At 40.0% G+C, this 16,623-nt stretch overlaps 1 protein-coding gene across 2 annotated transcripts in view; it reads right to left on the bottom strand.

Moving 5' to 3' along the window:
• tmem117 (transmembrane protein 117) overlaps positions 1-14,935 on the bottom strand; it is a 53,043-nt gene extending 38,108 nt beyond the window's left edge. Inside the window, exons 1-2 of one of the 2 annotated variants that reach the window (XM_005796407.2) lie at positions 14,564-14,935; positions 11,377-11,687 (exon numbers count right to left, since the gene is read on the bottom strand). In XM_005796407.2, the coding sequence (XP_005796464.1) occupies positions 11,377-11,656 (280 nt within the window). In that variant the 5' untranslated portion in view covers positions 11,657-11,687; positions 14,564-14,935. Of the gene's footprint in view, positions 1-11,376; positions 11,688-12,030; positions 12,339-14,563 lie in introns of those variants that run through there. The other variant, XM_023325999.1, reaches the window with a different exon arrangement.
• Between the last annotated feature and the right edge of the window lie 1,688 nt (positions 14,936-16,623).

Here is a 16,623-nt window from a genome sequence, read left to right as displayed (position 1 = left end):
TTTTTCAGCGCATTCTTCTGCTTGACATCTGCCCATCTCATCTAGGCCCATCTGATTAGTGGTGAACAGTTTGATGCTCCAATTAATCTCCTGCTAAATGAAGGGGAAGATGCGTTATGTTCTGTCGTAGCATACAATGACTCAATCCTGTTGGAGTTTCTAAAATGGAACATCTTTACCTGACAGATGGAAAGTAAAGTCTGAATCATCCCCGCAGGATTCGTTGAACTCCTTAAATCATGTGTGAGTTAAGGCTACGAATGACATTTTCAAGGTGTGACCTTGAACAAAAATATCACATTCTTACAGCAGCACAGAAGACAGTGTGTTGAAGTGAGGAACAACTGTTCCTACAGGTGCTGAAATATACTGCAACATATTGACAATTAGGGTTATGATACTTCTATTCATGACTCTTCTGTTTAATCAACTTTGTTTTGACACACAACAAATATCTAAAATGTACTATTGAATTAGTTTATGTTGGAAGGTACTGCATTACTCTTAACGCCATATAGGCATGAAGGGAGAACGTCTGTCATCCAGTGTCTCCAGAAAGGTGGTAGTCGGGGTTAGCTGTGAGGAAACATTTTTCTCTCTCTGTATGCGACTCCTGCACCTGTTGCTTGTAGTACGAAAGCTGCACCCGCTGGTGTTTGCACATAAATACATATTTAAATTTCAAAGAAATGACAACCGAGATCAGACACAAAAGGCGTGCAAAACGCTTAGTCTCGCAGTCGTTAATGGGTGTTAAGCACCAGCCTATCTACCATCTGCTTTGTGCACCAGTCACTGAAAGATAAGGAAGGTTGTATATGCAAAACGTGTAAAAAAAAAAAGTAGCTACAGTGCTATCCTCAGTGTTATTTCTGTTGTATAAATTACTAAACTAGTAACACTGATTTCACTTCTTTCAGTTGAGATCCTTCAGATCCTGAATCAATCTACAGAAATCTGCTGGCATTTTAAAAATGAACGGTGGTACCACTACACCCTGTTGGTGCTGTGTACCTTTACCCTTCCTGTGGGGATGCTGGGAAACGGAGTGGTGCTGCTAAGCTGCACCTGCTTAGAAAAAAACTTTAAACCCAGCCACGTTTTCCTGTTGAACCTGGCTTTCTGTGACTCAGCCTGGCTTCTCACTCTGTCTTTGACGGTTTACTTCAGATTCCAAATCCCAAACCTTGACAGTTTACAGATTTTCGGCAAAATCAAAAGGATCTCCTTCGACGTGAACATCTATGGCAGCATCGTCTTCATCAGTCTGATCAGTTTTGACCGCTACGTAGGGACGGTCCATCCCACCAGTTCTCTTCGCTGGTGGAATGTGGGTAAAGCCAAGATCTGCTCGGCGTTGACATGGTTCGGACTTCTTCTGGGCATCATTCCAGACTTATTTGGAACTATTTGTGAAAACTCCAACATGTGTGCGAGTCACGTCCACAATCTTGTCCCTCCATTCAAAATATTCCCCATTATTAGAACGACACTGTGCTTTCTGCTCCCCTTCAGTGCCATGCTAGCCTTTTCCATAATGACCATTCTTGTTTTGAGGCACCGTTCAAGAGGAAGAAGGAACAAGGAACTCCCGCAAGCGAGCAGGAAGCCGCTGCAACTCATCGCCGCAGCTATCCTCGTCTCTGCAGCCTCTTTTGTGCCTTATCACATCATGGCCGTTGCTCTGACTTTCATGCCGGCTCGTAGCTTGGTGAAACTGCCCAACTCCAGTTGCCTCTGTGCGGCTTTTGAGCTCTGTGAAGCGCTCTGTAGTTTCAGCAGCTGTCTGGACCCTGTGCTGTATTTTCTGGCCAGTGAGCAGTTCAAGAGAAAGATACAAATCTTCCAAAGGGAGCAATTCAAGAGGCTGTGCTGTAAGGAGAGTAGGAGAGTTGGGGTTATTGACAAATGAGTCATAGCATCATGGTTGTACAATTGTTCCGTTATGTGAAGTAGTAACTGCACACCACAGTTATGAAGAAGTATTTGCCCCTTTCTTGCTTTTTTTTTGTCACACGTAAAGCTTTACAATTATAAAATGAAAGTTTTTGTCAAGCAAATTGGATAAAAGAACAGCTTTCAAATGATTTCATATGCAAATCTTTCCAAATCAAAATATGTGAAAAACCTCGTTAAATCGTGAATTAACTGTAATCGCCTGATTCCTGCCAGACTCAACAAAAATACATAAAAAATATATTTTTTAATTGGTTGGTCATTTTTTCAGTTGATGCTGTTCCAATACACACTGTGCATTATTTTGTTTTACAACAATATCCTTTTCTACATTTAAAAACTTATTTAATGTCTTATTTAAAGCCAGAAGATGCAGCATAGGTCACTGCTTTTAGCGTTTCCGGGTAGCAGGTACGCTACACGCCTAAATGTCGGGTCATCACTCCAAATTATTCATTTGTTCAATTTACCGCCACTGACACAGCTCTATAAAATCCGGCACCTCGGAATGCAGAGTGCTTCTACTTTAAATTTGCTCAAGAACAATGTGTACAGAGCTTGATGAAATGGGGCTCCGTGACTTAGCGGCTGCAACCAAGCTCTTTGCATCATCCTCTCAACGTTTTTGACGCGGTTTTAGGACGGCCCCTACCCCTTCCAACATGACTGTGCACCCCTACACAAAACAACACTCATAAGGACATGAACAAGAGAGTTTTGTGTAGCAGAACTTGACCTGACAGAGAACCTTTTGGATGAGTTGGAATAGAAAATGAAATCCAGATGGTTTTATCCAACATCAGTGTCTGACCTTATAAAAAACTACGTATTGAGAATGGGATGTAAAGCTACAGCAAGACACACATTACAAACCTTGAACCCAAAGCAGTCTTCACTCCCTACAAGTCCTAGAAATGTAAACACAGACACACTGACTTTTTATTCACCTTCCCTCTTTGTTAATGGAAAGCCAGTTGGTGGTCAGACATCAGATAACACAAAAACAAATAAATGTTGAGTTATTAGGCTGCAGCACTGCTGTATGGGAGTAAACACTGTATCAACTTTAACTTTTCTGGAGTACTGAATATTGAATAAATCTCAACAAGGAATGCAAACAAAGCTACTCGCCCCGTTTAGCAGCTGTCATTAATATATGGGCCACATTAGAACATCTTCTTAGGATGCAGAGTCTGCTGTACCCTCTCTTGATTTAAAAACACAAAATAGCAACTCTGCCTCCTTTGCATCCCCAAGGAGGGCCGGATCCTTCTCGTGCTTCATTTCTGTCTTTAACTTGGTATGAAAACAACATCCCTATTCATCATAGCACACATTTACATCACCACAGGCCACGGTGGGGCGTGAGGGCTGCTAGCAGACAAGACTGATCTCCCCAGAGCTTGACTCCTCTGTTACTAAGTACCTAGATAATAAATCAAAGGTGGAAAGATGACAAAGGAGCTCCCTCCACAGGGAGACTGCTGTTGAGCAAAGATACGAAGAGGGGCTACTGGGCCATGGTATCTGTTCCATTAAGAGGTCTGCTGAACTGTTTCATTTTACTCAAGTGTTGACTCCAGGCCAAAAACAGAAACAAGTTCTGGTAAAAATAGCATTTTCGTTTTGGCTGCTGTCCACTTTTGCTAGTCTTGCAATCTGAGGGAAGTGCAAACAAGTGCTTTGTTTGTGACAACGTTGCTATGGAAGCCCAAAAGCCACAGCTAAGTACATAAATAAATAAATGCTGCTTAGTTTTACTGTTAATCAATTCATACTATAAAACTAATACAATTAGTTTGTAATTACTCAATTTTATAATTAATTTAAAAAAAAACAATACATGCAATAATTTTAATGTTACTTGTATAGCGATTTACCAGGTCAAAAGACTTGGAGAGATGGACGGGGAGGGGGTTCGAATCACAACCCACTGATTTCTTCCGCCTTTGTTGCCACCGAAAAACCACTTCAGAGTCCTAGGGTGGCTCAGCTCGCTTACAGATCTGAACCTGGTGGAAAATCTTTTTAAAGGGAGCTGAAATTGAAACGCAACACAGAAACTTGAAAGATCTGGTGCACATGTGCATGGATGAGTGAGCAAACCTGGTCAAGAACTACAGGAAACGTTTGGCCTCTGGGATTATAAACAAACATGTCTGTACCAAATATTAAGTTCTATTTTTCTATGAAAATGTATTTCATGGAATAAAATGGAAATTGACTGTTTAAAAATCCTACAGTGGGATTCTCTGGATTTTTTTTTCTAGGATACCATCTCACATTTATCCTACAAAAAAAATGACAGACCTGTCCATTCTTCGCTAGTGGGGAAACGTAAAAAAAATAAATCTTCAGTGCAAGTACACTTATTTTCCCTGCTGTGAACGGGGACAGAAAATTAGAAGGTGGCTACAAACAAATTCTTGAATTTTCTCACCCACACAGCCTCCCCAACAAATCCACATATTTTGGCACACAGTGCTATACATAGATAGGCTTTCACAGCCATTGCTTCCTACATAATACCATATGACAGAATCCAGATGGCTTCCTGTAGGCTACAATCATCAAGACCCCACAGAGGGAAGCAAGAGGAGCAACAACAGGGTCAGCACACTCCAGCCCAGCAGAGAAGACACACACACACGCCCGCATTCACACAGAGCACAGCAGAACATCCATTTGTTATAGCACACTTGACCAAACGAAGCAGGCTTTTCCCACAACTTTGACCTTTTCTTGTGCTGCACACAGTATGAAATGACTCATCAAAGAGGAGACAGAGCAGACAGATTGAATGTAAGACTCAGTGAAAGCGAGGATTTAATAGATTTAGAAAAATATGTGACATGGCTTAAAAATTATCATTCACTTTACCTTGCAGAATCCCCAAAGCCTTGGGGAGGCATTAGAGAATACATTATGCTAACGTTTGGAGACGAGGCAGCATGAGAATCTGTAATGAGAAGCGCTTTCACTTTTCACATTAAGAGAACGAGATAATCATTTACTGCAAAGCTATGCGTATAACGCAAAACTCTCATGATGAGGTGGTGCATCTTGCAAAAAAATAAAATAAAATATTTATGCTAGATTTGATGTACAGAAACCAATGTCAGACAGTGGACCAGACAGTGATGGTCGTAGTCAGAAGTGACGTTAGCACCCCTTGAGTTTTTACTGGATAAAAAGACAGTATGGAGCCAGAAGAGATTTCTCATATTTTGAATATTTAGAATACCATATCTGCTATCTAAACATCTCATTCTCTTCAAAAAAAATTGACTTTGCTAGATTTTGCCAGATAAAATCATCTCCTGTTTTGGGGGGACAAGTTATAGGCTCCTTGAGATGTACAGAGATCTCATGTGTGGTTAACATAAATAATATATTATTAGTTTCTGAATGTTTTCTTCTAATTAGACACCTTTGCAATTGGCTGTAGCTAATAGTTTCCTTCCTTATTTTTGGAAGATTACAAACTTTCAGTATGGAGCGTGTCTTTACTCTACACTGGTAACAGGGAATTGTTTTATATTTTTATCTACTACTTGTTGTGTGTAAAATCTCGACAACCTACTGCCATGTCTTTCACCACTCAAGAAAAGCTTGATTTGAAAACACTGATCAGAAAACACCTGGACTCGATCTAAGGCACAAACGGCACGAATAAAAATGAGCTTCTCACGAAACCGGCGACTATTAAACCTCAAGACAAATGAGTTGTGACAGCCATACTTCCGCGTTTTTTTTTTTTTAACCAGAAGTAGTCTTAATAAAGATCACAAATTGCCTTGAGTGGCTGCACGAAAGAGGTCGTCCCTTGAATCTCAAATGTCCTCTCTTTAAATCACAGAATCTGTCACAAGTTATTCATCATCAACAGTTCATTAGATTTTCCTCCACGAGACGCAAAACAATATGGTGAGCGTCTGCCTGCTCTATGGCTTAAAACAACACAGGACTACTGAATCTGGATATGTTGGAGAAGGAACCTGTATCATTTCTGGCCAAATATTTTCCGGACAAGTATAACTCATCATCTTTTTTTGGGAGGTTGCAAACGAATGGTTTCACCATTCCAAAACAATGTTCACCGATGAAGACATATTCAATAAATTGGAATATGTTTTCAGATGAGGCTTGTTTGTCTAATTAAATGTAGCTAAACACCTTTTAGAGAAACAAATAAACCAAAAGTTATTACTTAGCCACAACGACAAGAAATAATTAACGGGGTGATGCTATCAAATCTAATAATAGTGTATCAACTGTATGGTGGTGGCACTATCATGCTGAGGGTATGCTTCACTAGGGGATGGGAGAAAGATGTAAGACTACCTCCAAGTGATTAAATTTTCCCTCAAATTAGCCGCTGGATATTTGAAACTTTGATCAAATTGAGTGCTGGAGAACAACGCGCCAACATACACATCAAAATTGGTTTTACTGATCAGCTCAATCCTACTGAAAGCAAGCAAACGGACTGAGTTACATGAGAGGGGTCAAATATTCATCCAGAATCATATCAGAATCTGGCTCCAATGTTTCTGGTTTCTCTGCAACCTGCAAAAGGACAACACCTTGTATTTAGAATCTTGACCCAGTCTGGATTAAATATAATTGTTGTAGAGGTTGGATGTTGCTTCATCATTCCACTTTGGAGAAAGGATGGTCCAAGTGCAAAGAGATGATGAAGCTGTGGTGAAGGAGGTGTTGTCGTGTTAGACGGAGGGAGAAGTGTTCGGTAACGAGGTCAAAGACGACCCATGAGAGCAATCTGAGTTTATACCATATAAACCATCTTTGGCAATTTGGTAACTACTTACACTATATTAAAGACAATATTTTTATCTCGTCACCTAAACAGCACAGCTAATTTTCACTTTTAAACGGTGTGTAAACCACAACAGACTGGTGAAAGCCAAGATGACTGATGGTGAGTCGCCACAGTTGCAGCCAAGATGCACAGTCTTTGGTAAAAACAAAAAACAAAAAAAAACACAGCATGAAAGAAAACAGATTTTGAAAAAGGTTGCACTGAAATCTTTTTTTGGTTGTTGTTGGGGTTTTTTTTAGATCATTTTAAGCATTGCTCTTTCAAAACATGTAAAATGGGGAGTGGTCAGAGCCTGCAGTAAATACAGGGGAACACATTTGGCTGAAGCACTGACTGTATAGAGTGAAACACTCCTGGCTCACCTGGGTTGGTGATTACATAACTGATGCACTGAAATGTTGCGCAGGACGTCTCTTGTCTCTCCGACTCTGCAAATCTGCCTCTCTGTCTAAATCTCACTTCACCCATCCTCTCTAAATCTTCACAGGGTGAACACATTCACACGCGGCACTAAAAAAAAAATATCTCGGCTCTAATAAATTTTACAAAAGACACCCACACGTGAAAGCACAAGTTGTCTGACACCAAAAAATTAAAAAGGAAAAGCAGCTGGGGTTTGTTATGCCTACAACACAGTTTTGTGTAGATAACGAAATGTTCTTAAAAGTAGCCTTTTTCTTCTTACTGTGGGTTTTAATATTGCTTCAGCTTTCATGTCATTATGCATTTTTACCTCTCTACTGCGGTCAGAAAAGATTGAAATCCTTCACACAATCACCGCTCCCTGTCCTCCAATTATTGTCATTAGTAGTTCATCCAAAGCACCCATTGCGCTCAATAATATTACTGTCTAAGTGAAGCATGATGAGAGAGTTCAATGAGAGGTAAAAAAAAACAAACTGCTGTTCAGTTTGAATAAGTGAAGCGCTGCAGAGATCGGAGCCACGGCCTTTTTGAGAGGAGAGAAGAGATTCTTACTGGAAACACAAACTGGTCAGAACTGAAAGTGGGGATGAGAGAAATGATAAGTGGCTAACAAACAGAGAGGAAATCTGTTATAGAGGTGTGAAAGGTGAAGGGAGGGAGCTGGAGAAAAACATCTAGCACACTTTAAACTAGCTATAACGACAGAATCTTCAGGTTTAATTTAAAAGAATAGTGAATGAGAAAGATAGACAGATGAATCATTTGTTAAGCTTGGGCCAGTTTCAGTCAACTTCAATTTAATAAATATAATTTAACTATTTTAAAACAAAGACAAAAGTTATTTGTTGCTGACATTTTAAACTGTCTCCAACATCTTTTACTAACAGTTAGAACAATTAGCATGTTTAGCATTAGCAAGTTTAAAACAAAACTTTTTGTGTGCATTCACCAGGGAACGTAGCCCCTGATTTTAAGAGTGAGATTTCCAAAAGGCTGTCAACATTTCCAAATATAATATGTACCAATACGGACAAGTATAGTGTGTATGCTAAGTTTTGTGCTGAATTAAGTCCTTTCACAATTTCCACAAAATGACCCAGAGGTGGGTATGAATTCACTTCATCACTTTTTCATATCCAAAAGCGTTGAGTTTGATACAACTGAAACTGCAAAAGTATCATCTGAATTGTAGCCACCTGAATAGGTTTTTGATTTTCTTTTAAAACTTTTACTAACACTTTGAAACAAGATAACCATGAGGGGTTTTTTCCTTTAGTAAAAACACCACAGAGTCCAATGGTTAGCACATCCTAGTTGCCCTCATTCGTGGTACATTTATTGATTGAAAACCATTGAATTTGTGAGTCTATTTCCTTTATTTAACCAGGTAAACCCCGTTGAGATCTAGATCTCATTTTCAAGAGGGATCTGGGCAAAAGTTGCCGACCAGCTCGTCACCAGTCAAGATGAATTATCAGCCAATTCAAGTCACGAGCTAATTTCTTAATGCATCTTTATTATAAGAAAACGTTAATCATAAATGTCAATTTGCAAATTGTATTTAGTTCAAAGACATGGTTTAGTGGAAAACATTTTGTGCTTCAAAATAATATTTCAGACCACTTTTTAACTTTTCAAGCACGGCAAAGTTGGACTTCAGTCTAAGTTTAAAGCATCTGACTTCAAAGATGAAATTAAAAGGTTTGTCTCAAAATGTTCTACAGTTAGGGCCAGAAATATTTGGACAGTGACACAAGTTTTGTTATTCTAGCTGTTTACAAAAACATGTCCAGAAATACAATTATATATATAATATGGGCTGAAAGTGCACACTCCCAGCTGCAATATGAGAGTTTCCACATCCAAATCGGAGAAAGGGTTTAGGAATCATAGCTCTGTAATGCATAGCCTCCTCTTTTTCAAGGGACCAAAAGTAATTGGACAATGGACTCTAAGGGCTGCAATTAACTCAGAAGGCGTCTCCCTCGTTAACCTGTAATCAATTAAGTAGTTAAAAGGTCTGGGGTTGATTCCAGGTGTGTGGTTTTGCATTTGGAAGCTGTTGCTGTGACCAGACAACATGCGGTCAAAGGAACTCTCAATTGAGGTGAAGCAGAACATCCTGAGGCTGAAAAAAAAGAAAAAATCCATCAGAGAGATAGCAGACATGCTTGGAGTAGCAAAATCAACAGTCTGGTACATTCTGAGAAAAAAGGAATTCACTGGTGAGCTTGGGAACTCAAAAAGGCCTGGGCGTCCACGGAAGACAACGGTGGTGGATGATCGCCGCATACATTCTTTGGTGAAGAAGAACCCGTTCACAACATCAACTGAAGTCCAGAACACTCTCAGGGAAGTAGGTGTATCTGTCTCTAAGTCAACAGTAAAGAGAAGACTCCATGAAAGTAAATACAAAGGGTTCACATCTAGATGCAAACCATTCATCAATTCCAAAAATAGACAGGCCAGAGTTAAATTTGCCGAAAAACACCTCAAGAAGCCAGCCCAGTTCTGGAAAAGTATTCTATGGACAGATGAGACAAAGATCAACCTGTACCAGAATGATGGGAAGAAAAAAGTTTGGAGAAGAAAGGGAACGGCACATGATCCAAAGCACACCACATCCTCTGTAAAACATGGTGGAGGCAACGTGATGGCATGGGCATGCATGGCTTTCAATGGCACTGGGTCACTTGTGTTTATTGATGACATAACAGCAGACAAGAGTAGCCGGATGAATTCTGAAGTGTACCGGGATATACTTTCAGCCCAGATTCAGCCAAATGCTGCAAAGTTGATCGGACGGTGCTTCACAGTACAGATGGACAATGACCCCAAGCATACAGCCAAAGCTACCCAGGAGTTCATGAGTGCAAAAAAGTGGAACATTCTGCAATGGCCAAGTCAATCACCAGATCTTAACCCAATTGAGCATGCATTTCACTTGCTCAAATCCAGACTTCGGACGGAAAGACCCACAAACAAGCAAGACCTGAAGGCTGCGGCTGTAAAGGCCTGGCAAAGTATTAAGAAGGAGGAAACCCAGCGTTTGGTGATGTCCATGGGTTCCAGACTTAAGGCAGTGATTGCCTCCAAAGGATTTGCAACAAAAAATGGAAAAAAAACTATTTTGTTTGGGTTATGTTTATTTGTCCAATTACTTTTGAGCTCCTAAAATGTGGAGTGTTTGTAAAGAAATGTGTACAATTCCTACATTTTCTATCAGATATTTTTGTTCAACCCTTTAAATTAAACGTTACAATCTGCACTTGAATTCTGTTGTAGAGGTTTCATTTCAAATTCAATGCGGTGGCATGCAGAGCCCAACTCGCGAAAATTGTGTTACTGTCCAAATATTTCTGGCCCTAACTGTACATGCTTTCTTTCTCTAAAACAGCATGCTTAACCAGGATGATGATGGTCCAATCATCTGTGATTGGACTATGTGTAATTTGATTCTAAATATTGATAGGTAGTTACCATATGCTGATGACATGAGCCTTTTGTTCCCAGTCTGATTCAGATCAAGTCAAGACTACACTGACCTCAAATGCTAAACATGAGGCTTCAAAATGGTGACTGAAGAATAAACAATGGATGAAATAGCTCTTTTGTACTTCCAGGACAGAAAACACTGCTGGTTTATCAAAGCAAGCGTTGTCTAAGAGACAATACTAATTCATTGGTGTCAGTGCACTGACTCAAGCTACATTTCTGGCACAGAACAAAGTAGGGTCAAATGTTTTCCTAAAAGGCTATTCTGAATGCAAAGGTCGAATGGAAACTCACATTTCTGCATTACAAGTGCCTCATAATGTTAATCCAATTCTCAGTTTGTTTTCATAAAATCATTTATGCTCAGATAAGGTATCAGAAGAGCTTGCTCAAGGCAAAGGTTTTTGTGAATTGAACGTATAGCAAATTACATCAGCTACAACGTGAAGATGGGCAGCAATCAATTTTAGCAGACGAGTACAAACACTGATAGGCGTGAGAAAAAAACTTTACCCGAGACCAGAACAGAACTTAAAAGCAAATGAAAGTACAAGTTGTTTTTTTAACTGCTCAATAATCACAACAAGAGTAGCCCAGGAAGGATGGTAAAGTCATTACTCTGCACATTCCAGTGCATTACCGAGCGCATGACTTACCAAAGAGCTGGCGGTGGAATATAAACTTCCCGGCTAACAGGCCGGTGATAATGGCCAGGATCCAGCACATTACTTTCAGGATGTTCCACCCAAGGCCCGGGTACTTGTTGAACAGGAAGGAGAAGCAGTTGCCCACCACAATAATGTGAGCTTGCGTCTGGCTGTGGGAGATGGGGTCCTCGGCGAAGATGAGGAAGTTGAAGAAGGTGACGAGGTAGGCCACGATGAGACGCGACCACGGGTGCTGGAAGTAGTAGCGAAAACAGGCATCTATTTCCATCCTGCTGAAGCCCCCTCAGCCGCACAAACACCTGGAGGAACAACAGAGAGGAGGGGAGGGGGAAGAAGTGTCCCTTTCAGTCAGATTCAATTACAATCACATCAGTGAGAGCAGATTAAGGAGAACCCCCCCATTCCCTCTTTGCCCCCCAGGTTTTAGTTTAGAGAGCTGAATATCACTGATGGTATATGTGGATTGGGTTAGCTCTCAGTTCAGATAAATCAGTTTAGCAGCACCACAAATAGTAAAGCATCCATGAAAAAAGAAAACAACCCTGCAGTATTCTCCTTATATTAATACAAAAATGTCCCAAAGAGATTGGGATCAGACACCTAAGTGACACCATTAACAAATCGTTCAAAGGAGGACTGTACCTTTCTTGGATAAGATGGAATCTGCAGAGCCTTACAAGCTCTCCAAGCTATCAGTCGCAGGCTTTTAAAGGCTTATCCTTTGAGCCTGTCAGATCTGTGCATCGCCGAAAAAACTGTAGCAGCTTTATGCAGAGGCTTTGGAGGGAACACCTGCCAAACACACTCCGAGCAGCCAGTCCGCCTGCCCGCTTCCAAATCCAGCTCTTCTCCACTGCCGGAGACCCGCTCCGAACCGCCTCTCTCTGCAGCCGCCTTACTGACCTGAATGTTCCAAAGCGAGTTCCCTGCTTTTGACATCTTTTCCTAAAATACCCCTCGCAGCGGAAATTTGGGATGATATCACGGCTCCGGAAATAGGGCTGCCACGGTCTGAACACCCATGTGGATATTGAATTTCACCGGCACCAAAGTTTGACTCGTCACGAAATGCCAACTCTAAGTGATACTAAGCGGCTGGCTCCCACGCTGCAGTCACTTGTTCAAGACAACATCCACTGTTGTTTTTTCAATAACACAAAGCACAACCGAGTAATAAATATATGTCCAAATGTAGGATTTTACTAAATAATTTTCTTTAAAAAGTGAATTATATTCTGCTTTGCATGCATGACATCATAGTGACATCAGCTCCAGGATGGATCTAATCAGTTAGCAAACATTATAGCTAGCAAGGGGGTTTCTTCAGAAGCTTGCAAGTTTCAGGTAGAGACTGAGACTGATGACCTCCATACCATGATGCATATGGTCATGATTGACCAATCTGAAATGATGACAGTGTTCATCTTCAGCACTTTAACTTGTACAAATCTTAATATTTTCTTGTTTGAACATATCATACAAGTCATATTGTTTTTTCTGGGGTTTTCTGGGTGGAAATCACTGTTAAGGATCTTTCAGAATTAAATCTGGCAATTCAGGTCTGCCCTCGTCCTGTGTGCAAAGTACTGATGTGGAAAAATTACAATAAGGTCACACCTGCTAGTTGTATTGCTATATGTTTATTCTAAGTTCCTGTGTAGTCCCACCAAGATAAAGCTATTTGGGTTACATGTACAAGGTTGGACGATGTTTTTCACATGGGAACTAGTCTGTTTCCCATGCTTTGGATCCCTTATCCCTTTTGTATGAAACTCATGTGTTGTCTCTGCCTGGCAGAGCTAAACTGACATTATTGATTGTCCTACAAGCTCTCTGAGTTGTGCACAATTCATGAATAAACCTGATGGAGTGATTTTACCTGAACAGTGCTTGGAAATAGGTTTTTTTTTCCACAACAGTTCCTTCACATACTTTTAGGTATGTCAGCAAAATATATGTTTTTCTTTTTTGTTTGTTTGTTTTTTAAAGTCAAACTATTTCATTTTAAAAAGCAATAAAATACATTTCTACTAATACCAAGTTCTTGTTGAGTTAGAGCATATTACTAGAGGCAGAATTATGGCATAATTTATGTCCCTAAATGAACTTCAATACTTGTAGAAAGTTGTGAAATAAAGTGCTTGATTTTAACGATATTGGCATGGAAGGTGAAACAATCTGTTATAGTACTTTTAATCAGTGAAAAGATTATATTTGTTACTGTCGAATGTGAATGCTTTACAGTGTATAAGCTGTGACAGAGAATATGCGGCCTTAAAACAAAGACGTTACATTATCAATGTAGCCAACACAGTAAACTCCTGATATTAAGTCAAAGCTATTCCCAATTACTGTTGGACACCAAACCATGGAACTAGTGGAGGTGGGGTTGGTGGTAATGACGTAGTTGGAGACGTAATCGCCAAAACAACAACTTCAGCAAAAAAAGGTCAGCCACAAATTCACCAATAACAAAATACCTAGAGCTGTATTGTTACAGATCACAGATGTACCTTTTGATTAACTTAAAACAGGAATAAATAGAAAGGAAAAGATACACAATATCAAATTAGTTGGCCTATTTGATGTCATCGGGGGGCATGTGCAGGTTTAAAAGTTTGTATTTCGACTACATTATAATTTACAGCAAAACGGGGAGAAAAACTGACCATCACTTGTTTGATAAGTGATGGTCAGTAGAACTATCATTTAAAGTTCTACTCCCAATCTGAAGCAGTAAGTGAAAAAAAGGTATGGCATGACAACATTGGTAGAGAATAAAAATAATAATAAAGAAAAATGAGGATGTCTTTACATAAGTGAGGTATTCATACAGTAAACTGACTGCAAATGGACTGTGATGTGGCAGCAGTCATTTATCATTTCCCTACTTATGATCACTGAATAGGATCATATTAGTTCCTTTTACTCATGACAGACACTCGGCCGGTGCTGCAGAAAACAGACACTAAATGAGCCATCTTTACTTCGGCTACCTCTGGTCAATTCTAACTATCTCACATCAGCCACATTTCTCGTTAGAAACGCAACATCCCCAACCAAAACGTATCCGATTACACAACCTAAATGAATCTGCCTTTACAAAGATGCGGAATGAGCGAAATTCGGCCAGTCTGGGAGCGCAGTTAAGACATCATCTGTTCCCTGAACGCACCTGCACCTCCACGCCGTTCTCCTCTCAGTCGACAGCCAGGACGAGCTGCCCACCTCCCGCATCAAGCCGACAGCGGCGCTCTAATCACCCAAAACACGGGATGATACGGTGGGTTTGGTTTGGAGAGGGATTATCCATGTGACCTGTTGTCAGCAGCGTGCGGTGGAGTCTCCCCCAAATCCTCAAGCCATGGTGCCCCCCCGGCCCGTGAACACGCCGGGCGGAGACTCCGCAGAACATCCCCCGCCCGAAGGAGCTCTTTAGCGGGCACTCGGCGGGAAGCTGGCGGTGGCGCCGCCGGAGCGTGGATGGAGGAGGTCGGCTCCATACAGCGGACTTAACATTATTTTCCACGCAATGTTATCCACCAGAGTCGAGCTGGAGCCAGTGCGATCACATCACATCCGTTTGCCTCTTTCAAAATAAACGAAAACCAGTTTTTTTTTGTTCCCCTCCTCAAAACACTTTTGATAAGGCTTTATTTTGACAATTGAAACATCGGGAGGGCAGTACACGAAATTACTTCTTAACAAACGTATACTACGTAACCTATTATCTGTTAAAGTTTCCTATTTAAATGTAAGAAAGTTCAGATTTCTTCCGTTTTGTGCCAATCACCGTGCATCACTGAGATCCTGGCCCTAGTTCTGATGAGATTTGACTGATTTTGAAAAGAAAAAATTTTTTTGAATGTTTTCAGACATACGTCGGCTAGAAATCAATCTCAAAAAATATGGCATTGGCCAGAAGAGAAACTGCATTGGTAGCAAATAAATAAATTAAAACGTGGACACAAAGTTGAGGAGGCCAAAACTGACCATTGTAGCTGATTTTGCTTTTGTCCCTGCTTGCCTTTAAGTGCTTTTTTGGTTTTGTTTTGTATTTTTGCATTGTGCAATGTTTTCCATAAGTGAGCTATCCCTACATTAAATTGACTGTATGACAAAATGTGTTTTGCTACATAATGCCATTCAGACATTTTAAATTGTTTATTAGATAAATACTGCTCTGGATAACCTACCTATTTCAAATGTTTTCACACTCAAGCAGAAAGTTAGCACACTGTCTGTCCAGAAACTTACTAAAGTGCGGCAAGTCCAAAATACATCAGAGTACAGGCGCATCACTGAAGGGTTACAGTACACACTGGGATCTAAATGTACTAGGCGTTGCATGACATTAAGTTATTTTTTTTTAAAAGGAGAAGAATAGAGGATGAAGAAAAGTAGTGAAACTGTCCCAAATAATGATGGTTCCCTCAGAATGTATTATTTTCTTTGAAAGACACATTTTTTGTAAATCTTTCATTGTTCCTGTATAAAGTCCTGATCCGTGATCTCTGTTTCTCTCCTCAGAACTCTATCTATACAAATTTTTCAAGTACAGGTTTTTCTTCTTGTTTTGAAAATTCCTGCGAGTGAAAGATTTTTCCTTTGCTCTGAAAGATTCCCTTAATGCATAGTTTTCCCTTTTGTTCCTTTTTTGATTCTCTTTTCTTTGTCTGGAAAAGAAAAGAGAATTTGTTCCCACAGTCTGTTACAATAAAAGTGAATAAAACCAGAAAATCATGGGGCAAACTTGGACTAATTAACTTGTTCGTTTGCGAGTGTACACTATTCACAACAAACATCAAATACGGTAAATGTGTTTCATTAAGTACTTAACAAATGGCTTCCACCACATTAATTATGTGAAATGTCGTGATTAATTGTCTAATATACATAAAATAATAATTTGCTGCTGTTTGGCATCTTGCTTTGAGCTCAGAGTCTGAGAGGCTTTTCCTCTATCAAACATACTACTTATTTTGGTCTCTTATTTAATGGAAATATTGATGTAGATGAGACTTTCTCCAAAATGATAACCCTTTTCGACCTCAATAGCTTCACTGTTGGAAATGAGGAGCTAACATTCACAAATGAAATTAATATAAATTTCAGTCCAACATCTGATTTGAGGTGATTCCTTTGGAAAAAATATCCTAACTTCAGAAGATGTGCTTTTAACTTAGAATAGCTCTTTGGTTCCTCCTATGTCAGGAGGACGAAGTGGAAGCTGCA

The sequence above is a fragment of the Xiphophorus maculatus genome, chromosome 2 (genome assembly GCF_002775205.1).
Source record: "Xiphophorus maculatus strain JP 163 A chromosome 2, X_maculatus-5.0-male, whole genome shotgun sequence".
In the NCBI taxonomy this organism is placed as follows: Eukaryota; Metazoa; Chordata; class Actinopteri; order Cyprinodontiformes; family Poeciliidae; genus Xiphophorus; species Xiphophorus maculatus.
The sequence above is the reverse complement of the archived record's forward strand: the minus strand, read 5'-3'. Positions and strand labels throughout refer to the sequence as shown.